This window comes from Saccostrea echinata, unplaced genomic scaffold (assembly GCF_033153115.1).
Source record: "Saccostrea echinata isolate AGI-Se365-2 ecotype Australia unplaced genomic scaffold, CSIRO_AGI_Sech_v1 ptg000009l, whole genome shotgun sequence".
NCBI lineage: Eukaryota > Metazoa > Mollusca > Bivalvia > Ostreida > Ostreidae > Saccostrea > Saccostrea echinata.
In genome coordinates, this window is record NW_026889758.1 from 39,235,777 (window position 1) to 39,262,649 (window position 26,873).

The window sequence follows — 26,873 nt, forward strand, 5'->3', positions numbered from 1 at the left end:
ATTATAATAGATATTTGAATACTTTTATTCCCGTTTTTATTTATTTTTACTACAAGCGCTTCTAGATCACCACTATCATTATATACAATGTTAACATTTTTATAATATCTCCACAATAAGTATTAACACTCAATACGCAGATTAATTAATAGAAGTCCCTACCCATGTTAGACACTTGTGACAGTAAATGTAAGTCAACTGTTTAGCTTGTTTGGAATATAAATATTATTTTGAGAACTACTGTAAACATTAAAATGCTTAAGTAAATACGAACAATTGAGAGATTTTTTCCAATAAATGTTCTTGCATAGCCGAAAAATGGGCATGGGCACATGGCTCGTCTTATCCCCCCAGATTCTTTTATTTAAAGTCGGATTTTCAAACAAATAACAAGCTCTGTAGAGCTTCTGACCGACATGATTAGTAAGACATATACATAAAATACATAAATGACAATATACACATTTAATTATAAACATAGTTAAAATTTCAATGGCATGCAGCACAACAGGCATAATTTACACACACAAAAACACAACCAACAACACATATAGCATGCATTTACTGGGTTCAAACCAGTCAAAACATTTCCAACCCAGAAAATTTCTTAACAAGCATAACTTGAAAAAAAAATCCATTTCCCAAATGTGAAAAAAAAATTCATGGTGGTGCTGGTGGGATTCACGTTTTCCCAGAGGGTCCAAAGTCATTTTTTATTTACTTCAGTGTATAATTTTAATAACTCTGTAAATTCCAAGGGGGTGGGTCCGGACACCCTCTAGATCCGCGCATGTTTCTGTTAGGGGATTTCTTACCTCTCTGATACATAGCTATTTTACATCACAGTAGGTTATCATGTATAAATATATTGATGCCAAGTATAAAGTTGACCGCAAACTCTCTACCTGCCGATCATGATTCCCTGCATCTATGACACGTACGTGATGATGCCGATGATTTCTGCAGGTACTACTGCACAGGCGATTATGGACATCAAAATAAATGTAAAGTGTCGAGAGAGGGAAAAAAATTTTGTCATTTGCATCTTTTGCAAATTCAAAAGAAAATTAAGTACCAACTTTTCTCTTTAATTTTCTCTAGTATCGAGTTGCTTTTATACTAGTCTAGTACATTAATTACACATTCCCAGTCTGGGGAGCATTTCTTGTAAAATCTTTTTGTCAAATCACAAATTAATAATCAGCTTAGGAATGAGGGAAAAAAGAAACGCATTAATACCAATACTTAAAAAAAAAATATGAAAACATTTTTTAATTTAAATTTATTCATGACATTTATGCATGCTATCAGTATGTAATTATTCTATCGAAAAAATATAAACACTGCATATGATTGAGGGTAACATTGTTACCCTTAAATTACATGCAATATTTATTAGATCTATATTATACTGAATGTTTTATAAAATACAAAAAGGTGATTCTGCGCAGACAGTATTTTTTTTTTTGGAATATCACCCGTCGTCAAGCAATATTGACTGTTGCTAAGTTCTACAGCGATGGAGGTCGTGATTTCATCATTAAGAGGGTAACAGTGTTTCTCGACGAATCAAATTCAAGTAATTCTGATTCTATGTTGGCAAAAAAAATGATGGAAAAGAAAAGAATTGTGACGTATGTCTTTTGTCTTCACCAGACCGCTACTTACACAGTGGTTGATTCAAATGGTGTGTGTAGTGAATCTTAAATGCAAGTTTGAGCCGGTACAATTATTTGTGCAAAATAGTTGAATATATACAGTTAGATTGCATTTAAAATCTAAATATTTTGACAATTTAGTATGAATTGGAAGATTTTATACCCAAGTCAAAAGCATTTTTTAACAAGATAAATTGTCAGTACATGCTATTTTTTATGTTTGAACTATATCTTATAATGGATTTTGCTCTCACGATGATGATGGTAAATGATGCTTAAAATTCACATGCAATATGTTTCATTTCAATAAATAAGCAAACACGGGGGTCTGCTAGACATTTCATATGCCCTTCGTTTACAATATCCTGGATACACCCCTCGATATACCAAACGCATTTCAGCTCTGAAGTAATTATCAATCTGGTAAAAATTATACACTTTGGCCTGCTCACGTTAAATTGTTTGCCACTCAAATACTAGAGTTATCTTGCAAAAGGGAAAATGATTGATCTAGATTTTCTAATCGATCCCAATACATATACATATCTCAATGTCATGTTTTGCTTGTGTGAGTATATTGTAATATATGATGTTTTCTTCTTCAGCCATGTCAATTATATATATTATAGGTAATTATGATGTAACTGCTGATACAAGGAATAAAAGACCTGAACTTAACTGTGACATTACATTAAAACCATGGGAAACAGGCCCGTAGGAAGCAATTTCAGTTTTTTTTTTTTTGAGGGGGGGGGGGCAACCATACATTTTTAGTCTTCAGACCTGGGTACGAAAGCCTATTAAAATCAATCTATGGAGAAAAAAAAAATAAAAAGCCATTATAACGCCTTTGAAAAAGGCGTAATAACGCGAAAAAAGGCGTAATAACGAGAAAAAGGCGTTATTACGCCTTCCTAAAAGGCGTTATTACGCCTTTAAAAGGCGTTATTACGCTTTTCCATAAGGCGTCAATACGTCTTTCAATAGGCACGCCTTTCAAAAAGGCGTTATTACACCTTTTATTTTCAATACATGACTAACTTAACCCCCCCCCCCCGGGGATTGCTGAAATCTTATCCTCCGGACATGAATTTCGCAATTAAATATAGGGCTAATTTCTCAAAAAATAATTTAAACATTGTAATTAGATATCCAGGATTTTTAAATGTGTAACATATTTTCAATGATAAACCAACTTAGTCCTTCTCTGATGCCAGACACCTCTACCAAGGGTCATGGATTTCACAAATTTGGTTGAAGGCTATTTGCTCATTATACCCATGCAAATAGTTTGCCTGCTTTTCCCAAGAGGAGAGGAAAACATTTTCAAATTTGACATGAATTTTAATACATGCCCAGCAAAGCCCCAAGCTGCATCGGCCTATATCCTGGATTTTCACAAGTAGAATGTTGACTTCTCGTAATACGCATGCAAATAGTTGTCTGCGAGATGTGCAGGAATATAGAAAATACTTTTAAATATTGCATAAATAAAGATGGCTTTGATTCAATCTTTCATATATTTATCAATATAAAATAACGCCTTTCCATTTTTGGACATAACGCCTTTTCAAACAGGCCGGGAGGGGGGGGGGGGGCTCCCCCACCCCACTTTACGGGAGAATAGTTTTGCTATAGTTTAAATATAAAAATTCATTTATTGGCTGCTTGGTCCCTGAACATTTTGTTGCAGTATGGTTAAACTCTGGCAAATAATTGCATTAAAAAAAAAATTTTAACGAAAAGTTAGAAAAAGATCCCCCTCGAGTTTAGGCAGTTATATTTTTTGGGGGGTCTTGGTTTTTGTTTGCTTGTCAATTTTTTGGGAGGCTGCCCCCCCCCCCCTTCAACCTGTCAAAGGCATAATAATGGCTCTTCAAAAGGCATAATAACGCATTTTGAAATGGCGTAATAACGCCTTTTGGAAACGCGTAATAACGCCTTTTAATTTTTTTTCTCCATAGATTGATCCTAATAGGTTTTCGTAAGGGGGCACAAGCATAAAGTAGCTATGTTTCTATAGTACTCTATACATCGGCAAAATTATTGCCCCCCCCCCCTCCCCGGTGCCCTCGGTTCCAACGACTATGGGGAAATCTTCATAATTCAGCAAGAACTGCATTTGCACTTTTCTTAACTCCGAGGATATATCTGCAAATAATAAAATTTTTAAATATGTAGTTTTTCATACAAAACTTTAGAATATATTTCATTTAGATCGATTGGGTTGATACGGAGACGTGCTGATTGAGTATTAAAATGAACCCCCAATTTCACAACCATATAGTAGAATAGGTTTAATGATATGCTCAGAAACTTTCATTCCAGGGTTTAAACACAAAAAAAAAATCCTTCTGAAGTTTGAAATAAGCTTTTATTTTTTTAATATATATATATATATATATATATATATATATATATATATATATATATATATATATATATATATATATATATATATATATATATATATATATCTTCCTATGCCAAGAGAAACTTCCTGATGCTGTAAATTAAATGCCGTACTTAAAGGATTAACACATTCTATTGGCTCTGTATATGAGTAACGAGAACTGAGATCTATACGGAATAATATACTTTCTGTCCATTTTATTCAGGTCCCGGAAGCGAACTTTCATAAGGTAACTATTGAATTAATGGCGTACATGCCATTCAAGACATCATCATTGATTTCACAAGATTCACTGTGCATATAAATCAATTAAAACAGAACTACGTATGTATGCATATATGGGACAAAAGAACATTTTAAAAAATCAAAAAATCTATTGTGGATAAGATTACACGCTAAATGCACGAGATAGCGACCACGTTTTAACAAGTACTTTCTACAAGAATGATTTTTTTAAGGTGAAAAGACCATGTCTTTATTCCCTAAACTGCGTTTTATATAGGCGAAGAAACAATGAATGTTTTGACAATACGTCTTTTCAGAACGAAATATAGAATAGATACTAGATAGATCGACCTAAAACAAACTGTAAATTAATTTTGTTATGTAGTGATACTGAAACACAATTATGTTTCCCAGAGTAAATGGAGAGTATGTTCGATTGAAAGAAGTTTCCTCGAGTCTCAGTAGTGCTTCTCTCTCAACGATCACTACTTCAAAAAGTTCTAGCTCCTTGAACAGAAAAATGACAGCAATTTCCGAGGAACAGGAAACCATTAGAACTCCTCGGACCGTACTAAAGGAGGACAGTCAGTTCGAGTGGTGTGGATTGTGTTTTGATGATTACATCGACCCTCGAATGCTTCCCTGTTTTCATACTTACTGTAGTAGGTGTCTGAAGGACTACATTGACCAAACTGAAGATTCTGGTAACTTTGCCTGTCCACTGTGTAAATTCAGACATGCGGTCCCTGCGGACGGAATCCAGGGTTTTAAGCCCAATATATACATCACAGCTCTGCAGGCGACTAAACATTTCACAGAGACACTTTGTGAAACATGTGATGACAACGACACGCGTGCAGAAACCTACTGTTTGGAATGTAAACAGAATTTTTGCTCCAGATGTGGAATGATTCACTTAAAGATGAAAATGTCGAAATCTCATCATCTGGTTTCAGAAAAACCAGACGAACACGGACAGAAGATTACGTCACATTCTTACTGCGATGAACATAAGCAGGAAATAAGTATCTTTTGTTTCAAATGCAGATTGCCGGTTTGTCCAGCTTGCCGAGATGACGCCCATAAACTTCATAATACACGAAGCATATCAGAATTCGCCCAGGAAGTAAAGGAAGAATTGACTGAATCTGTTAGTTTTTTGAAAAGTTACTTGCCCTCGCTGAAAGACAGACTGAAAGATGTTGAAACACATGAAAATGCATTTTTGAACGTGAGAAAAGGTTTGATTTCATTGGTTGAGGCACGTGCTGAGCGACTGCATAAAGAAATTGATCATCTGAAAGAAAAATTCATTACTCAGATAAATTCAGAAATACAAATAGAGGAGGATAGATTGGTCATTTTCAAAAACAGAGTGGCTGAGGCGATAACGTTCGTCACTTCCCATGTAGCAGCAGCAAAGCATTGTATTGACTTTGGCTCGAATCAAGATATAGTCCTTAGCAAAGAAACTTTACAGTTTCATCTACAAGAAGCGTCCAAAATGTTGCCTGTGGGATTCGTTCCACAGTTCGAATTGAATTTTACAGAACCGAAGACAGAGGAAATAATACTCCCACACATGTTTGGAAAAATCTCCAAACAAGGTACTACAGCAATAACAGTCTCAGAATGTGGTCACTATAAAGTTCCAGGAATGCATTTGATTCGCGGGATAGCACCTATATCCGGGGGGAAAGCATGGGTGGTCTGTGGATTCGACCCACGCCTCCATCTCATTAGCCGACTAGGCATACGTCTACGCACGATAAAAGTGGGAAAGGATGTAGACATAGATTACATCACTTCCGACGATCATGACAACGTGTATATTTCATGTCGAAAGAATCAATGCATTAAACTGCTGAATAAGGACATTAGAATTCGCGACTTGGTGCTTTTGAATGACTTTCCGAGAGGAATAGCATTATCACAGTCTGGGGATCTCCTTATTTGTCTGACGAAGTCTAGCACATATGACGACTATCGTCCTTCGGATAAAAACGTCCTCATGAAATATTCTAAAGTGGGAAGCAAGGTTATCGCAGAATTTGAAAGAGCAAATTTCCAAATGAAGTACCCCAGAAGAATTGCAGAAAATCTTAACGGCGACATTTATGTTTCGGATCACAAAGATGGATGTGTTCATATAATATCTTACGATGGAAAAATTAAACGCAAATACACAGGAACGGAGTCTAAGAAACTAGGCGAACCATGTGGAATCGCGTGTGATCGCTACGGTAACGTGATCATTGCAGACTATAAAGGTAATTGCATCCATCTTTTGGACCAACAGGGACAGTTTGTGAGTCACCTCACTAAATCAGACAGTGTTATAAAGCAGCCTTTCTCTGTTGCTGTAGACAGTGATGGGTACTTGTGGGTGGGTGGCTCTAATGGAATGGTGAAAATATTCCAGTATCTTTTGTAGAATGTCACGGAGTAAGATGTAATACCGGGTAATTACAAAGTGTAACCATACGGATGAAGTTTACAAATTTGAAACACGTTTGGTTTGGACTTTGGTGAAAGTCTCAGAAAGCATGACAATTCAATGTCGGGATTCTCTCTCGTCTGTTTTTCCAGCACCTGTTGATATTCTTCTTCTCAAAAATTTTATACTTGTACTTGCTACAACATTTTCCTATAAATTAAATGGAATCTTTTTAAAAGGGGGGGGGGGATGCCATGTGCCAGGCCACGGTACCCTTTCATTAGGAAATTGTAAGAACTTTGAAACTGATCTCTTATCAGATTATTGAATTGCAGCAAATTAAGAACATTAATTATGTATTAAGATTTTTTTTTATCATTATACCTAAACAATCAGTTAAATTTAAGCCAAAATACAGTGTGTATACTTTACTGAAACAATATCAACCAATACGATAAGGTGGAAAAAATATGGCAATTTCCTGTGGAGAAGAATTCCCTTTACATGTATCCAGATGTTGAGGATATGTATAATGCCCATTGTTGAAATCTTGATTCATAGATTTATGCCCAAATATTAACAGAGAAAGAGCCATATTATATTTTGATTTTTTATGTCATATTTCATTATTCCATTTATTACAGACTTTATGTTCTGGAAAATATTTTAAAGAAGCTTTCCAAATAGTTTTAGGTAAAAGAGAACCTGAAAAGAAATACTGATGTTAATTGATCAAGGCCTTTTTTTAAATTTCATTTTTTTTGGGGGGGGGGGTCACACTTTAGTGTTCCCCCACTTAATTAAACCAAAGAAAAATAGGTAAAATTACACTCACTTTGAGTAAGAATGAGGTTCTCTGTTTATTCCAATTTCAAAAGCTTACAGGGAGTTCACTCCCAGGGGCACCCTCTACGGACTACGGACAGTGTTTTGGACTAATAAGAACGGTGGTGGTCTCTAGACTGCTTTCCACCTAAGAGCACCTCCCCTAACTCAAATCTTGGTTTTGTGCCTGGATAAGGAAGAACAAAAGCACAAAAATATTTAAATTATATATTGAATGGTGATTGTCAATATTAATGTATATGATGATTCACAATTATATATCTTCAACAGTTTCTTTGTACTTGAGCTGAAATGTAAAATGATGGAAGGAAGAAAGGAAAATGAGGCACATGATAAATAATATATTCCCTTAGCATATTGTTTGTGGCAAAATTTGAGGGACATGCTATATTCTTTCAGGGGGAAGGTATAATATGGAGGGAGGGGGGAGTCAAAATTCATCTTTTTAACAAGAATTTTTTTAGAGATACATGTGGCAGGGTTTTACACCATACATATGCTACTGCAACATAAAGGATGTTTTTTTTTATCAAAAGGCCTGCAATCAACCATTTAATAAAGAATTCTGTACTAAATGAACAGAAAAGATTATTTTAAAAAAAATATTAAAAAGAGTGGAGACGAGGAAGGGGTGGGAGGTGGGGGGCACTTATGACTATGTGTTTCTCCTACTAGAAGTATATGTATAAACATGTTTATATGTTTCAATGATAAAATGTTGCTTCAATAAGCAGTGAAAAGATTGGTCATGATTTTAAAAGGGAACTTATTTACTTGTTTCCATGGAAACAGCACAGTGCATAAAAACCTATGCTGCAGTAATTCAGAAATGTTATCAGTTGAGGTATGTCACTCGTGAAATTAGTTATATCAAGGATTTTTTGAGAAGTATATTTTTAATAAGTACTCATATAGCATGACTCAAAATCGCAAAGAAAATGGGGGGTCAGTGTGCATCCTACCGAGCTAGGGTACAATTAAGTTGACCTTTTTGCACTTAAATTGTAACTCTTTGGTCAATCACTTTAATCTTTATCATATTTTATCAGATGTAATTTTGGCAATAAATATAATCTTATTTTACGTAAAATAGTTTGAATGATATTTATCATTGAACAAATCATGCAAATTAATGCGCATAAATTATCGTGTGACCTTTTTGCACTAAAAAGTATTATATTTGGGGTATAAAATATCTAAATAGGCAATAAAATATTTTCTTGTATCAAACGTTTTTTGACTTAAGTGCTGATCGGTTGGAAGTATCGTGTTGTTTAAAATTATGAAAGAAAAAGTTGGGGTCAGTGATATAAATTTTGAGATATTGGTCAAAATTTGCGATTTTCAGGCAAAAACGGTGAAAATTTTATCTTGACTTCTTTAATATATCTTTATTTCTTGGCAAAGTCTGTTGAGTGAATGTGTAAAATTTATTTTAAAAGTATAAATTGAGACCTATATTTAATATTCCTAGCATATCATAACGGAAAATTTTCTCTAAGTAAAAATATTTGGTGCTATAGTTCCAAGACATTAAATTTAACGAATGTGGAGATTTGAAGAATTTTCTTCTAAATATCCTTCCACCACAAGAAATAGTCCCTCATAAATCTTGCTTCTTTATGAATTTCTGAGCAGTTTTTTCATTGAATGTTGATTAATTTGTATTGTTTAATTTAAATATGTTATAAAAATTGAATTGCAATAAATAGTTTTGAAGTTAAGGGTTCTGACTGAACTTTTCTAAAAAGCTGACGAGTGACACATCTTAAGTATTCATCTGTATATGTCCGAGTAAGTATATGAATAAGAAGTACAATCAAACACTGAGGCTATAGGTTTTGTATATATTGATACATCAATAATTATAGGGATCATTCCTGAAGTATTTGGTTGCCATAGCAACTGTTTCTTAACTGTGAATTTCTATTTTCATGTAAGTGAAATGACGAGGTTAATGTGATTTATTTTATTGAAGAAATATAATTGTGCAATAAGGCTATAGATCTTGTATATTGAAAATATCAATAATTATAGGGATTTTCCTTACTATTGGCTCGCAGCTATGTTAAGGCGTCCCGAAGCTTTAAAATGCGCTCAAAACATAATATGTCATTGAGAGGTCGGTTTTGGTTTTCTTTTATAAGTATTGAACTTTAGTACTTCCAATTTATATAGAGGGCTTCCTCGGGTATATATTAACATATTTGTTATGATATCACATGACTTTGTTGATCACGTGACGGTCATTTATAATTTTTTGAAGTGTTTCATATAAATCGCTTCGGCGCAGCTGATTAACATAATAATTATTAACATTTTGTAACATAAATGAACTCATCGTATCCTTGTGTATCCGAAATGTGCTTGGGAAAAGTCATAGTATTACTTGGGTACAAAATATTTCCTGAGAAGTTCAACTTACCTACAAATTTGGGGGTATTTTCCACACAATATCGTAATCTGTATTAAAACAAAGCCAACATAGATTTTTCCCAAGCAAGATTCAGTTAGACAACAACCTCTTCTTATAGATTTCCACAAAAATTCTCAGATTAATCCTTATTAATCACCTGCGCCAGACTCTTTTATACACACAAGATAAATTCTACTTCCAACCACGGGTATAAAACAGAGTACATCTCAAAAGTATATTTTTCATAAGCATTTTGAACATGCTGAATTTCAATCAAGGGTAGGTAAGCGGTGTATTTTTAAAATATTCGGACATATGAGACTTTAAAAACCTTTAACAATCCGTGAATTTTTCAATAGCTATCTAGCATTTTACATGCAGTATGAAATAAAGTGTAAAGTTCATGACACTCTCCCCGTCATCACACTTCAAGTTTACAGTGACTTGACGTCATTTTCGATTATGACGTCATATTTGGTATTTCAGAGATGTGAAGGCACAGAGTGCACTGTGATATTCTTCGGGAAGCCTTAACCTACCTGTGCTGTCATAGCAACCATATTTTTTTTAAATTATGCATTTCTATTTTAATGAAAGTGAAATAAAAATTTAATTAATGCGAATTATTTTATTGAAGAAGAAAAATAATCATGCATGAAGCTATTATAATATTTATTGTATACTATTGATAGCAACAGTTATAAGGAAGTGTTCAAGAACTATTTGGTTACCATAGCAACATGACTTTTAGACGTATTTTTATTTATTTTTTTTTTAATGTAAGTGAAATTTTTGTATTAATTCAAAGAAAAATTTTACAAAAATTACTAAACATTTTTAAAATTGCCGTGGAATCGCAGGGAAATTGCACAAATTTCTGTAAAATTTTCACAATGGGAAGATGTCACGGCGTCCTTACGGCAACCGACGCGTTTCTACGGCGTTCTCGCGGCGTGCTATTGCTACTGCGTTCCCACGGAGATCTCTTGGCGATTGACTGTGCTTCCACAGTTTTCACGGCATGCTAGGAGTTGTCACCTTGCGTTGACGGCGTTCTCACTGCGCTGGCTGCGTTCATAAAACGTTTACAATGCGTTCTTAAACGCAGTGATATCTCCAAGGACTCCGCGAGGTCTCTGTAGAAGCGCAGTCTGCTATCACTGCGTTCATGCTGCGATCATAGTGCGTCTTCACGGCGTGCCTATGGAGCTCCCACTGCGTTGTTGGAGATCTTACTGCGCTGCTACGGCGATCATACTATCTTTTCAGACCGCGCTCACACGGCGAGGACTTTGTGCATGTCCAAAGTGCTCACCGTCCCCTGGCGTTCTATGAGACCCTACACGACCCTAACTGCGTTCAGTGGAGATCTCGCCGCGTTATCACGACGCTGTAGGAGACTCTACTGCGCTCATCTCGGCGTTTTGCATTTTTGATGGACGCCGTGCGATCGCCGTGAGGACGCAGTCCTGGTGTGACAGGGGTTTTATGAAAAAAATGTCACATGGAATGATTTTATTTATCGTTGCTTAGTGATGCCATACAACACAATCATTTACCAACACCGACATTTACTTTATCAAGTTATTCTAAATTTCAAGCGCAAAGTCTCAACACGTCACGAGGGAACTGTCATGGCTGTTGAGGAGAACGACTGGTAAATACGCAGATTTGTTTTACCTGGTTTTTGCGTTTAAAGAGCTAAGTTATTGATAGCGAAAAAAATTCCATCTTATTGGAATTAATTTGAATGAAAAACAATTTATTTGCCTGCAGTCTTCCGTATCTAAAAATTTATTTGCATCATTACGGATATGGTTCGGAATTCTCACCCTCTCCTTAAAATATCAGATTAAATAAAATTGGAGAAACTGCATAATTGCAGCTTGTAGAAGACATGAATTCGTGGTTCTCTTCATGCCAAGGAAACAACAGAAATTAAACAGTATGCAGATTTTGTTGAAAATGTCAAAAAAGACACCTGCTTTTTTCTTAGATCGTCTGTTTGTTTGTTTGTATAGCATCCCTTTCACTCATATTGAGACGCATCACTTGCCGTTTGAGGGCTGCAAATTTAGACCTTTGCTCGGCACTCAGGGCCATTGAGCAGTAAGGGATCGTTTTCGTGCCAGCACCTACTATGACACGGGACCTCGATTTATATGGTCTCATCCGAAGGACCAGTCTCAACGTCCCGCAGTGGGATTTAAACGACATAAGAGCAAACGCTCTAACCACTGCCCTACGTGGGCGAGTTTCTTAAATTGAGCTTATTCTATACTGAAACCCCTCAAAAGCTTGGTACAGAAAAAGTACGGACAATTCCTATATTTTGAGATAATTTTGTAGTATTGCTTGATATTTTTTTGATCAAGTAATCTAATGAACCTTTATTTCCTACTTTATAAATCAACCACATTTCGCCCTATATAGGAACAGGCTTGTTTTGTTAATCCAGAAAGCATCGCCTTGAATGAAATAATCAAGATCAATAAAACGTCTGAATAAGTAAATTACGTTTAAATGATTTCTTAAAACATATCTACACACTTTAGACGTAAAGAATACAAAGGTTAAACAACTCTGATACCTTTATTAATGATCCTTAACAGTAAAAAAATAGAATTATTGCAAAAAATATGCAAAAGTAATTTTCATGATCAAACAAAAATCACAGATATCCAAAACATACATATACTATCCACTGGCACAAGATATTTTATGAACAAGAATGTGCATCCATCCTGGTAAGGGGTTAAGAGTCACTAGTACACTTCACTTAACAAAGAATACTAATACACATTTATCAGTAAACCTCCCAAAGTCAAAAAATATTTTTGAAGAAGTTTGTCGGGAATCACAGGCAAGTTTGTTCCTTAGTATTTTCTTTATTACTCGAAATTGCACAGCGAACACTGCAACCTTCTAGAAATCCCTCCACCATATAAATAATTGTACTGTTCAATAAAGCTAGTCAGTGCCATATGTTGTCCCTTGCCTGAGATATCGTGATGTCCTTGGCTTCATTTTCATTTAATTCTGTTTTGTTGTTTTCTAGAAGATCAGAATGTCGTCGTCTGTAAGCGGAAACCCTATTTTATTCCTGAATTCAATTGTTCATGCATTCCTATGCAGAAATTTCGATCAGTAGTTGTTGGAATCTGCGCATCTTTAGAATGAGCCGGAGTAGAAGAACTTCATTGTTATCATCTTCATTCTGGCTAACTGATAAAATTCCTCTTCACTTTCTGGGTCCTCGCTAGGGAAAACCCTCCTTCTTCTAAGACAAAACAGAAAGAGGTCAGTGTACGGAGTCTCTTATTATCTTAATAGTGAACTAGAAATTGATACACACTGGATGGTCTTACCCTGAGGTGAAGGTTTTCCACATTTTTCCCCTCCTCCTTCTAAAAAATTACTCGTTTTTTTCCTGAAAAACAAATATCAAAAATACATGTCAAAAGGTCAATCAAGTGCCTCACATGGATCAAGTGAGAATAGAAAACACAAATCCAAAAGGGCAACAAATGCAGGTTGTGTTTCCTACCAATTCATCTGTCGTTGACATGTTGTCAAAGTGGATCCTTGCAATGGTCTCCTCCTCGTTGTGTGGCCGGCCACCGTCTGTCTCCCTCCTATGTGCCCCTGTCAAAGATACAAACTGACACAAGATTAGAAGAGTTCAAAAAGAATTAAAAAACAAACATGATCAATATAAACGTGTCAAAAATATATCTTAGCAAAGGGAGACAAGCAAGCACAAGGACAAAGGGCAAACTGTTAGTAATGTTAAAATGGGATGAGGAGGGGATACCATACAGAAATTCATACTTAAGAAATACTACATCTCACCTCATGACTGGTTTTTTCCGACAAAAACCAAACCTTTTTTGTGCTGCCTGCTTTCCTAGCAAATCCATGGTCCTCCTACTTCCGAAGAGCTTTATTGCCGTACATCCTGTAAGGGAAAGGGTCAAGAGGTCACAATGGGACTCGGTCTACATCAAGGGAAAATAAGATTCAAAAAGATGAGCGTACAAAACAAATAGACAAAATCTTACCGCATTTTTCCAAAGTTGCCAATAATTAATGGGGTAAGATTCCTCTTCCCTGCTGGGTCCTCGCTAGGGAAAGTCCTCTTTATTCTAAGACAAAACATACAGAGGTCAGTGCACTGAGTCTCTTATTATTAATGGAGTCTCAACTAATTTTTTATTTGTCTAAACTATTTTTTATTCAAATATCATCTTTTCAAGGTTTGATTATTAATGACTCCTTCTTCAACTTACAAAAAAACTGTCCTGAAGCACAAAATTGAAATGATAAAATTTCACTTTTCAAATTTGAGCAGAATGTAGCTGAATTGGTAAACAAATTTTACTGAAATTTTTTAAAAATATTTTTAAAATTTTCTATCGTCTTACCTGCATTGTTGCAATGCCATACAACTTGCACAACTATATGCAAATGCAGATTATAAACACTTATCATTTCCTCAATGCAGGAATTTCATGATTACGTAGTGTGAATGCAGACTTCATGTATGTTGAATTATTATGTGTGTCAATGCAGGCATTGACGAACTCCAACGTCCGTCAATGCAGGCATTGGCTTACTATACAGTTAGTCAATGCAGGCATTAGCCGACTACTTAGTCAGTCAATGCCTGCATTGGTCAACTACACAGTCAGTCAATGCAGGCATTGGCTGACTACACAGTCTGTCAATGCAGGCATTGGTCAACATCACAGTCATCCAGTGCAGGCATTGGCCAACACCACAGTCAGTCAATGCAGGCATCGGCCAACACCACGGTCAGTCAATGCAGGCATTAGCCGACTACACTGTCAGTCAATGCAGGCATTGGCCGACACCACAGTCAGCCAATGCAGGCACTGGCCAACAGCATGGTCAGTCAATGCAGGCATTGGCTGACACTACAGTCAGCCAATGCAGGCATTGGTCGACTGCACAGTCAGTCAATGCAGGCATTGGCCAACACCACAATCAGTCAATGCATGCATCGGCCAATAGCACAGTCAGTCAATGCGGGCATTGGCCAACTCCATGGTCTTTCAGAGGAGGCATAAGTTGACCCCTCAGTCTCTCAATGTAGTACTTGGCTGACTTTTACAAGCTTTTTCATCAAATAAGGAATTGTGAGCGTTAACAATTTTTATGTCATGGATCAGTAGAATGTTGAACAATTTCAGATTCATTTGAAATTAATAAGTTAATAATATGCAGCCAAGTAATTTTCAATACATTAAAGAATAATGGACACAAAAAATATCTTGTGTGTGACACTTGAGTTTTTTTTAATTTACACTAGTTTGATATAAATTCATTTCATACATTAAAAGGATGCCAGCATGAAAATGATTCTAACTGCTAAATGTCTACAAAGTACTGTATGTGCTTAGTACCTGATAAAATTCACATCATTTCACTGCGGGGAACTTGGTGATATTTCAACATGAATGAAATATTTCCGAACAAACCGTACACAAATAATCAAAAGCAGAAATATCAATTGGTAGTAAAAATGGTCGAAATTTTCCTGCAATAATTATAAAGATTCGGGTCATATTAAAAGAGATTTTGCTCCTCTGTCATTTTCTTTTCTTTTGGTCTGTATTGTAAGTTAAAGCCTGTGTATACCTGGAAAAAAAATGCAGTGTTGGTAAAGTTATCAAGAAAATTTGATAATAATTACTTTTTAAGAAAAATTATTTACATTAACGATAATTTTTTCAAATATATTCTGACAACCATTTATTTTGACTACTGTAAACCAACTATTATTCGCGTCAACTTTTATTCGCGATTCGTCAGTTTGAAATCAATCGGCCACGATTGATTTTCGCGACTGAGGAAACATTCTCTTCAAAAACAAAGCAAAATAAATGATTCGCGGTGATTAATATTCGCGAGTTAAAGTAGGTCGCGAAACTCGCGAATATTTCTCGCAAGCAAATAAAAGTTGGTTTACAGTATGTTTAGGACTTGGAACAGTTGGATTAACAAGTTCTGAGTATAAATTATTGTTTAAACTATAGATATTATTGGAACAGGGGTGGCTTTTTTTTTCTAAGTTGGATTAATTATAATTAATATGTATTTTCAAACTTTCAAAATTAAGAAAGAATATTTATATCCAGGATGGTCAGAGGCAGATTATTTATTTTTCTCGCCAGTGGACATTATTAATTTTCATCATTTTTAAGGACAACTTATTTTTAAAATCTGCATGGACCCCCCCTCCCCCTTTTCCCCAAGTATTAATGAAATGGCCGATCCCTAATATTCAAACAAACAAACAAACAAAAAGTTAAAAAATCTACCAGTGTTTTCTTCTATGACTTTTCCACCAGATCACTGTCTTCTGTATTTCATTGGTTTCTGGGAGTTCATTATCATTTTATAGGTACCGCAGGTCGATTTCCAGTCTCTGTTACATTCATCATAAGGAAGAGATTACGCATCAATTTCACATTTACAGTGGCAAGCCTGGTCTCCTAAAAATAAAACAAAAATATTTATAGCCTTTTCAATTCAATCTTGGTGAAGGAAAAACCTTTTGAAGTCATATTGTATTTAGGATTTTTAATTTCACGGTGTTCAATCTTTTGAACGCCTCTGTATTAAAAGTGAAAGTAACATGCGTATAATTTTGAGATTGTTTATAAGTAAGTCAAAAACAATTTTATCTATTACTAGTTAATAAGAAGACGCAAGAAAAACTTATAGCCTTTTCAATTCAATCTTGGTGAAGGAAAAACCTTTTGAAATCACATTGTATTTAGGATTTTTTAATTTCACGGTGGTTCAATCTTTTGAACGCCTCTGTATTAAAAGTGAAAGTAACATGCGTATATTTTGAGATTGTTTATAAGTAAGTCAAAAACAATTTTATCTATTACTGGTTAATAAAAAGACGCAAGAAAAACTTACCCATGACGAATGCATACACTCAATCATTATAATCTGCTGATCGGAATAATGCTTGGCCTCGATGGATATACATGTACATGTACATACAGCCGTGGTAAGTAAATGCATATATTCTTTCACTAAGATACACATAAATAAAAGAAAATGAAATCCCGACCTTTCTTTCCTTGTATTTAAACGGTCTTCTACAACAACTAACGTTTCGCGGATTTTAGGCCTAGTTCCTGTTTGAACACGGTTGAATTCAATGTACGTGACGTCATAAAGGCACGTTGTGTTGCTCTCAACAGTTATTTGAAGATTGATCATTCACTCAAGTAACTAAGATGTGGGCGATTACAAAAATTTGGAATTATCATTATGCAGTGAAAAACAACACCCGGATGTGTTTTTTTTCTTGAAGCAAAGCTCTGTCCTCCATCTACACGTACGAAATCCAACCTAGTTCCAAGACTTCTTGATTGTAAGTAATACATGCATCTGAGTAAATGTGTATATAAATATACATATATATTTGTGTTTATTTGACAAATGCTTATTTCAAAATAACTACTGTATTTCCGAAGTAATTTCTTAAAGGTGTTAAAGGTTATTTTTAGGATTCGGGATTTTCAAATGTTTAGATGTATGGCTTCTGTCGAAAGTACATGTACGTAAATCGTACAATGTTCGTTTTCTTGTGCAGAAAAAAAAATGTTCGATTTCTTACGTAGAGGAAAGAATAGTTGTTTTCAATTTCTTACGTAAAAAAAAATATGGGAATAAATTAGGCTATGGCTTGTTTTAACTTTGAATTTAGTGTGTGATTTTTGAAATTTGCAATACTTTTTTTTTTCTTTTTTTTTTTTTTTTGGCCATTTTTGAACCACTCCATTGGCCATGTGATAGCAATAGATGACATAAACATACCTTGTGAGTGTATACAAAACTTGCATGTGTATTATTTTTCTAAATCTCCCTCATGCATAGCTCTGATCCTTCGACGTATTTGGCTCCAGTCTTTGGCACTTTTTTCAGCTCTTCCAATTCTTTTTATTTAAATTTTGGATTCCCAACCTTTCGGCTTGAGCATCACTGAAGAGACATAATTTGTCGAAATGCGCATCTGGTGCATCAATATTGGTACCGTATATGATTTACATACACAGATTCCATTTTTAAGAATTTAACCAACCAACCCCCCCCCCCCCCCTCTCTCATATAGGCTATCTAAATGAAAACAAACCTCATGCATATTCATTTTAACTGCAAACATGTATTTTTCCATGGGGTTATAATTCCGTGGAACCACAATTTCTACTCAATCCACGGGAAGAAAATTACGTGGATTTCTTAAATTACCACTATATACCTTAAATATACGAACTAACCTGAGGTGTCCCAGTTTCTTTGGACCTTATTATATTAATGATCAGAATAAACAAATTTTTTTTTAATTTTCCACAGCAATTATATTTGAAGATGGAAATGAAGAAAAGGTTTGCATCAAGGAACGACTTTGGGGCTAAAAGAACCTCTGTAAAAAGTTTTATGCAGCCAGAAGATTGTGTTGATGCTGTGAACGACTATTGGTTAGTGAATCTAAAATGCATGTAAATAGTTTTTGAAGGAAAAAAATGCATGCAATGGTAAACTTTGCAAATTCCATGTTTATTTTATCTAGGGATTCTTAAATACATGTCTATTTTTTTTTTCTTAGCAGATTTGAAAGTGGTGAGTGAACACACAGATGGAATCTACGGCTACACTACATTCTGTGATTTTTCTGGGAGATCTGAGCCTATTTGTCGGAATGGTGGCTAAGAACCATACCGTTAGGTTCTGTATTTTCAATATTCAATATTGTGACTTATGTAGTTGCTTGATTTCAATTCTATTTAAATTAGAAATATTTGATAGTTATTATTTATTACAAGATTTCCACTGTTATCATTGAGTCATGAGTATTTTGTGTAACGAACTCCGCATTTATTTTTCAGGTGAAGTACTGAGAACTGCACAGAAACATAAACATACAGTAAATAGAGAAGGAATCAGGAAGACAATGTTCTAGCAAAGCAATAAGATTGTCCAAAACTATTTTTTTTTAAAAATCTTACTTTAAAATTACATCGTTTCAATTCAGCTCAGATTTCTGCTTATTCTTTTTTAAATATAAAAATAAAAGTTAAAATTGTTGTTATATATGATCTTGCAAGTTGTCAATGTAAGTAAGCACAAGGGAAAAGAATCTTATAAGAACCTTCATCATTAAATGATTTCTGGATATCTGCATTAAAAACAAGGTCTGACAAGGACGATATATATTTTTGAAAGGAACAGATTACTTGGAAGAGTCGCCTGCATTGGACTTTGAGAGAGTCGTACAATGCCTGAATTGGCTCTTCTGAGAGTCGCCCAATGCCTGCATTGGATTTTGAGAGAGTCGTACAATGCCTGCACTGGCTCTTCTGAGAGTCGCCCAATGCCTGAATTGGACTTTGAGAAAGTCGTACAATGCCTGCATTGGCTCTTACGAGAGTCGCCCATTGCCTGCATTGGACCTTCAGAAGTCGTCTAATGCCTCCATTGGCTCTTATGAGAGAGTCTCTCAAAGCCTGCATTGGACCTTGAGAGACTCTTCTAATGCCTGCATTGGACCTTGAGAGACTCTTCCAATGCCTGCATTGAACCTTGAGAAGTCACCTAATGCCCGCATTGGCTCTTGTGAAAGAGTCGCCCAATGCCTGCATTGAATCTTGAGAGAGTCTCTCAATGCCTGCATTGCCTTTAATGAGAGTCGCCCAATGCCTGCATTGGATTTTGAGATAGTCGTATAATGCCCGCATTGATAGACCCTTTAGAGAGTCAGGCAATACCTGCATTGCCTATTGAGTGAAAAGAGAGTCTTAATGCCTGCATTGGCCCTTTAGATATTCGTGCAATGCCTGCATTGGCCAACGATGAACAAATTCCCTTGACAGATTGTCATGAAATTCTTGCATTGGCTTTACTATAAAAAGATTTTAATTTTTTTTTTTTTTTAGACATTGGTGATTCTTAGCGGGAATTTACAAATAATATTTCATTTTCGTAATAATCGTCACTGCATTACAAGTTTATTTATTTTCCAAGTGTTCAAATAGATTTAGTCTATTACATTTAGAACAATTTCAATTGCATATGTGATTAAGATAAAATTCAAATCAGAATGAGAGGAAAATTGCAAAAAATTAAATGAACCACATAGTCAATATTTCCGCAAAGACTTTTATCACATGGATTTGGAAATGGCCAATTTAAACCATAAAATGTATTTCGGGATACTTTTGTAATCAATCAACACTTTCTTCATAAATTCGTTTAATTACATTCACTCTCTTAATAGAAGCCAAGATTTCTTTCCACATTACCTAAAACATTGATCTTAAATTAAAAAAAATAATTAAGACAAATAAAATAAAGTTGAGACACCATTTATTATAATAGTGAACTAGAAATTGATACAAACAAGAAGTAAACACTGGATGGTCTTACCCTTTGTTGATGGCTTTTCCGCATTTTCCCCCTCCCCCTTCCCCAAAATTACTCTTTTTTCTGCAAAAGAAATGTCCAAAATACATGTCAAAACATCAATTAAGTGCCTCACTTGGATCAAGTGAGAATAGAAAAAAAACCCACAAATCCCAAAGTGCAACAGATGCAGGTTGTGTTTCCTACCAATTCATCTGTCGTTGACATGTTGTCATAGTGGATCCTTGCAATGCTCTCCTCCTCGTTGTGTGACCGGCCACCGTCTGTCTCCCTCCTATGTGCCCCTGTCAAAGATACAAACTGACACAAGATTAGAAGAGTTCAAAAAGAATTGAAAAACACCATCAATATAAACGTGTCAAAAATACATCTTAGCAAAGGGAGACAAGCAAGAACAAGAACAAAGTGCAAACAGTTAGTAATGTTAGAATGGGATCAGGAGGGGATAACATACACAAATACATGCTAAGGGAATAAGATATCTCACCTCATGACTGGTTTTTACGACAAAAACCAAACCTTTTCTTTGCTCCCTGCTTGCTTAGCCAATCCACGGTGCTGCTGCTTCCGATAGGCTTTACTGCTGTACATCCTGTCAGCGAAAGGGTCAAGAGGTCACAATGGGACTCGGTCTACATCAAGTGAAAAGAAGATTCCAAAAGCAAAGCGTGCAAAACCCAAAATAAGACCAAATCTTACCGCATTTTTCCAAAGTTGCCAATAATTAATGGGGTAAGATTCCTCTTCCCTGCTGGGCCCTCGCTAGGGAAAGTCCTCTTTATTCTAAAGACAAAACAGAAAGAGGTCAGTGCACTGAGTCTCTTATTATTATAATAGTGAACTAGAAATTGATACAAACAAGAAGTAAACACTGGATGGTCTTACCCTTTGTTGATGGCTTTTCCGCATTTTCCCCCTCCCCCTTCCCCAAAATTACTCTTTTTTCTGCAAAAGAAATGTCCAAAATACATGTCAAAACATCAATTAAGTGCCTCACTTGGATCAAGTGAGAATAGAAAAAAAAACCAACAAATCCCAAAGTGCAACAGATGCAGGTTGTGTTTCCTACCAATTCATCTGTCGTTGACATGTTGTCATAGTGGATCCTTGCAATGCTCTCCTCCTCGTTGTGTGACCGGCCACCGTCTGTCTCCCTCCTATGTGCCCCTGTCAAAGATACAAACTGACACAAGATTAGAAGAGTTCAAAAAGAATTGAAAAACACCATCAATATAAACGTGTCAAAAATACATCTTAGCAAAGGGAGACAAGCAAGAACAAGAACAAAGTGCAAACAGTTAGTAATGTTAGAATGGGATCAGGAGGGGATAACATACACAAATACATGCTAAGGGAATAAGATATCTCACCTCATGACTGGTTTTTACGACAAAAACCAAACCTTTTCTTTGCTCCCTGCTTGCTTAGCCAATCCACGGTGCTGCTGCTTCCGATAGGCTTTACTGCTGTACATCCTGTCAGCGAAAGGGTCAAGAGGTCACAATGGGACTCGGTCTACATCAAGTGAAAAGAAGATTCCAAAAGCAAAGCGTGCAAAACCCAAAATAAGACCAAATCTTACCGCATTTTTCCAAAGTTGCCAATAATTAATGGGGTAAGATTCCTCTTCCCTGCTGGGCCCTCGCTAGGGAAAGTCCTCTTTATTCTAAGACAAAACAGAAAGAGGTCAGTGCACTGAGTCTCTTATTATTATAATAGTGAACTAGAAATTGATACAAACAAGAAGTAAACACTGGATGGTCTTACCCTTTGTTGATGGCTTTTCCGCATTTTCCCCCTCCCCCTTCCCCAAAATTACTCTTTTTTCTGCAAAAGAAATGTCCAAAATACATGTCAAAAGATCAATTAAGTGCCTCACTTGGATCAAGTGAGAATAGAAAAAAAAAAAACAAACACAAATCCCAAAGTGCAACAGATGCAGGTTGTGTTTCCTACCAATTCATCTGTCGTTGACATGTTGTCATAGTGGATCCTTGCAATGCTCTCCTCCTCGTTGTGTGACCGGCCACCGTCTGTCTCCCTCCTATGTGCCCCTGTCAAAGATACAAACTGACACAAGATTAGAAGAGTTCAAAAAGAATTGAAAAACACCATCAATATAAACGTGTCAAAAATACATCTTAGCAAAGGGAGACAAGCAAGAACAAGAACAAAGTGCAAACAGTTAGTAATGTTAGAATGGGATCAGGAGGGGATAACATACACAAATACATGCTAAGGGAATAAGATATCTCACCTCATGACTGGTTTTTACGACAAAAACCAAACCTTTTCTTTGCTCCCTGCTTGCTTAGCCAATCCACGGTGCTGCTGCTTCCGATAGGCTTTACTGCTGTACATCCTGTCAGCGAAAGGGTCAAGAGGTCACAATGGGACTCGGTCTACATCAAGTGAAAAGAAGATTCCAAAAGCAAAGCGTGCAAAACCCAAAATAAGACCAAATCTTACCGCATTTTTCCAAAGTTGCCAATAATTAATGGGGTAAGATTCCTCTTCCCTGCTGGGCCCTCGCTAGGGAAAGTCCTCTTTATTCTAAGACAAAACAGAAAGAGGTCAGTGCACTGAGTCTCTTATTATTATAATAGTGAACTAGAAATTGATACAAACAAGAAGTAAACACTGGATGGTCTTACCCTTTGTTGATGGCTTTTCCGCATTTTCCCCCTCCCCCTTCCCCAAAATTACTCTTTTTTCTGCAAAAGAAATGTCCAAAATACATGTCAAAACATCAATTAAGTGCCTCACTTGGATCAAGTGAGAATAGAAAAAAAAAAAACAAACACAAATCCCAAAGTGCAACAGATGCAGGTTGTGTTTCCTACCAATTCATCTGTCGTTGACATGTTGTCATAGTGGATCCTTGCAATGCTCTCCTCCTCGTTGTGTGACCGGCCACCGTCTGTCTCCCTCCTATGTGCCCCTGTCAAAGATACAAACTGACACAAGATTAGAAGAGTTCAAAAAGAATTGAAAAACACCATCAATATAAACGTGTCAAAAATACATCTTAGCAAAGGGAGACAAGCAAGAACAAGAACAAAGTGCAAACAGTTAGTAATGTTAGAATGGGATCAGGAGGGGATAACATACACAAATACATGCTAAGGGAATAAGATATCTCACCTCATGACTGGTTTTTACGACAAAAACCAAACCTTTTCTTTGCTCCCTGCTTGCTTAGCCAATCCACGGTGCTGCTGCTTCCGATAGGCTTTACTGCTGTACATCCTGTCAGCGAAAGGGTCAAGAGGTCACAATGGGACTCGGTCTACATCAAGTGAAAAGAAGATTCCAAAAGCAAAGCGTGCAAAACCCAAAATAAGACCAAATCTTACCGCATTTTTCCAAAGTTGCCAATAATTAATGGGGTAAGATTCCTCTTCCCTGCTGGGCCCTCGCTAGGGAAAGTCCTCTTTATTCTAAGACAAAACAGAAAGAGGTCAGTGCACTGAGTCTCTTATTATTATAATAGTGAACTAGAAATTGATACAAACAAGAAGTAAACACTGGATGGTCTTACCCTTTGTTGATGGCTTTTCCGCATTTTCCCCCTCCCCCTTCCCCAAAATTACTCTTTTTTCTGCAAAAGAAATGTCCAAAATACATGTCAAAAGATCAATTAAGTGCCTCACTTGGATCAAGTGAGAATAGAAAAAAAAAAAAACAAACACAAATCCCAAAGTGCAACAGATGCAGGTTGTGTTTCCTACCAATTCATCTGTCGTTGACATGTTGTCATAGTGGATCCTTGCAATGCTCTCCTCCTCGTTGTGTGACCGGCCACCGTCTGTCTCCCTCCTATGTGCCCCTGTCAAAGATACAAACTGACACAAGATTAGAAGAGTTCAAAAAGAATTGAAAAACACCATCAATATAAACGTGTCAAAAATACATCTTAGCAAAGGGAGACAAGCAAGAACAAGAACAAAGTGCAAACAGTTAGTAATGTTAGAATGGGATCAGGAGGGGATAACATACACAAATACATGCTAAGGGAATAAGATATCTCACCTCATGACTGGTTTTTACGACAAAAACCAAACCTTTTCTTTGCTCCCTGCTTGCTTAGCCAATCCACGGTGCTGCTGCTTCCGATAGGCTTTACTGCTGTACATCCTGTCAGCGAAAGGGTCAAGAGGTCACAATGGGACTCGGTCTACATCAAGTGAAAAGAAGATTCCAAAAGCAAAGCGTGCAAAACCCAAAATAAGACCAAATCTTACCGCATTTTTCCAAAGTTGCCAATAATTAATGGGGTAAGATTCCTCTTCCCTGCTGGGCCCTCGCTAGGGAAAGTCCTCTTTATTCTAAGACAAAACAGAAAGAGGTCAGTGCACTGAGTCTCTTATTATTATAATAGTGAACTAGAAATTGATACAAACAAGAAGTAAACACTGGATGGTCTTACCCTTTGTTGATGGCTTTTCCGCATTTTCCCCCTCCCCCTTCCCCAAAATTACTCTTTTTTCTGCAAAAGAAATGTCCAAAATACATGTCAAAACATCAATTAAGTGCCTCACTTGGATCAAGTGAGAATAGAAAAAAAAAAAACAAACACAAATCCCAAAGTGCAACAGATGCAGGTTGTGTTTCCTACCAATTCATCTGTCGTTGACATGTTGTCATAGTGGATCCTTGCAATGCTCTCCTCCTCGTTGTGTGACCGGCCACCGTCTGTCTCCCTCCTATGTGCCCCTGTCAAAGATACAAACTGACACAAGATTAGAAGAGTTCAAAAAGAATTGAAAAACACCATCAATATAAACGTGTCAAAAATACATCTTAGCAAAGGGAGACAAGCAAGAACAAGAACAAAGTGCAAACAGTTAGTAATGTTAGAATGGGATCAGGAGGGGATAACATACACAAATACATGCTAAGGGAATAAGATATCTCACCTCATGACTGGTTTTTACGACAAAAACCAAACCTTTTCTTTGCTCCCTGCTTGCTTAGCCAATCCACGGTGCTGCTGCTTCCGATAGGCTTTACTGCTGTACATCCTGTCAGCGAAAGGGTCAAGAGGTCACAATGGGACTCGGTCTACATCAAGTGAAAAGAAGATTCCAAAAGCAAAGCGTGCAAAACCCAAAATAAGACCAAATCTTACCGCATTTTTCCAAAGTTGCCAATAATTAATGGGGGTAAGATTCCTCTTCCCTGCTGGGCCCTCGCTAGGGAAAGTCCTCTTTATTCTAAGACAAAACAGAAAGAGGTCAGTGCACTGAGTCTCTTATTATTATAATAGTGAACTAGAAATTGATACAAACAAGAAGTAAACACTGGATGGTCTTACCCTTTGTTGATGGCTTTTCCGCATTTTCCCCCTCCCCCTTCCCCAAAATTACTCTTTTTTCTGCAAAAGAAATGTCCAAAATACATGTCAAAACATCAATTAAGTGCCTCACTTGGATCAAGTGAGAATAGAAAAAAAAAAAACAAACACAAATCCCAAAGTGCAACAGATGCAGGTTGTGTTTCCTACCAATTCATCTGTCGTTGACATGTTGTCATAGTGGATCCTTGCAATGCTCTCCTCCTCGTTGTGTGACCGGCCACCGTCTGTCTCCCTCCTATGTGCCCCTGTCAAAGATACAAACTGACACAAGATTAGAAGAGTTCAAAAAGAATTGAAAAACACCATCAATATAAACGTGTCAAAAATACATCTTAGCAAAGGGAGACAAGCAAGAACAAGAACAAAGTGCAAACAGTTAGTAATGTTAGAATGGGATCAGGAGGGGATAACATACACAAATACATGCTAAGGGAATAAGATATCTCACCTCATGACTGGTTTTTACGACAAAAACCAAACCTTTTCTTTGCTCCCTGCTTGCTTAGCCAATCCACGGTGCTGCTGCTTCCGATAGGCTTTACTGCTGTACATCCTGTCAGCGAAAGGGTCAAGAGGTCACAATGGGACTCGGTCTACATCAAGTGAAAAGAAGATTCCAAAAGCAAAGCGTGCAAAACCCAAAATAAGACCAAATCTTACCGCATTTTTCCAAAGTTGCCAATAATTAATGGGGGTAAGATTCCTCTTCCCTGCTGGGCCCTCGCTAGGGAAAGTCCTCTTTATTCTAAGACAAAACAGAAAGAGGTCAGTGCACTGAGTCTCTTATTATTATAATAGTGAACTAGAAATTGATACAAACAAGAAGTAAACACTGGATGGTCTTACCCTTTGTTGATGGCTTTTCCGCATTTTCCCCCTCCCCCTTCCCCAAAATTACTCTTTTTTCTGCAAAAGAAATGTCCAAAATACATGTCAAAACATCAATTAAGTGCCTCACTTGGATCAAGTGAGAATAGAAAAAAAAAAAACAAACACAAATCCCAAAGTGCAACAGATGCAGGTTGTGTTTCCTACCAATTCATCTGTCGTTG

The 26,873-nt window shown here is 36.4% G+C and overlaps 1 protein-coding gene and 1 long non-coding RNA gene across 2 annotated transcripts; both read left to right on the forward strand.

Annotated features, from left to right (window-relative positions):
• The first annotated feature begins 4,724 nt into the window (after positions 1 to 4,724).
• On the forward strand, positions 4,725 to 6,733 carry LOC133183692 (tripartite motif-containing protein 2-like). The gene has a single exon (XM_061318614.1). The coding sequence runs from the start codon at positions 4,817 to 4,819 to the stop codon at positions 6,728 to 6,730; it is 1,914 nt and encodes a 637-aa protein (XP_061174598.1). The 5' UTR covers positions 4,725 to 4,816; the 3' UTR covers positions 6,731 to 6,733.
• Positions 6,734 to 18,451: 11,718 nt separating this feature from the next.
• LOC133183693 (uncharacterized) lies at positions 18,452 to 18,988 on the forward strand. Its single transcript, XR_009720704.1, has 3 exons — positions 18,452 to 18,520; positions 18,652 to 18,767; positions 18,929 to 18,988. It is a non-coding gene; the product is annotated as an uncharacterized LOC133183693 (long non-coding RNA).
• Positions 18,989 to 26,873: the final 7,885 nt, after the last annotated feature.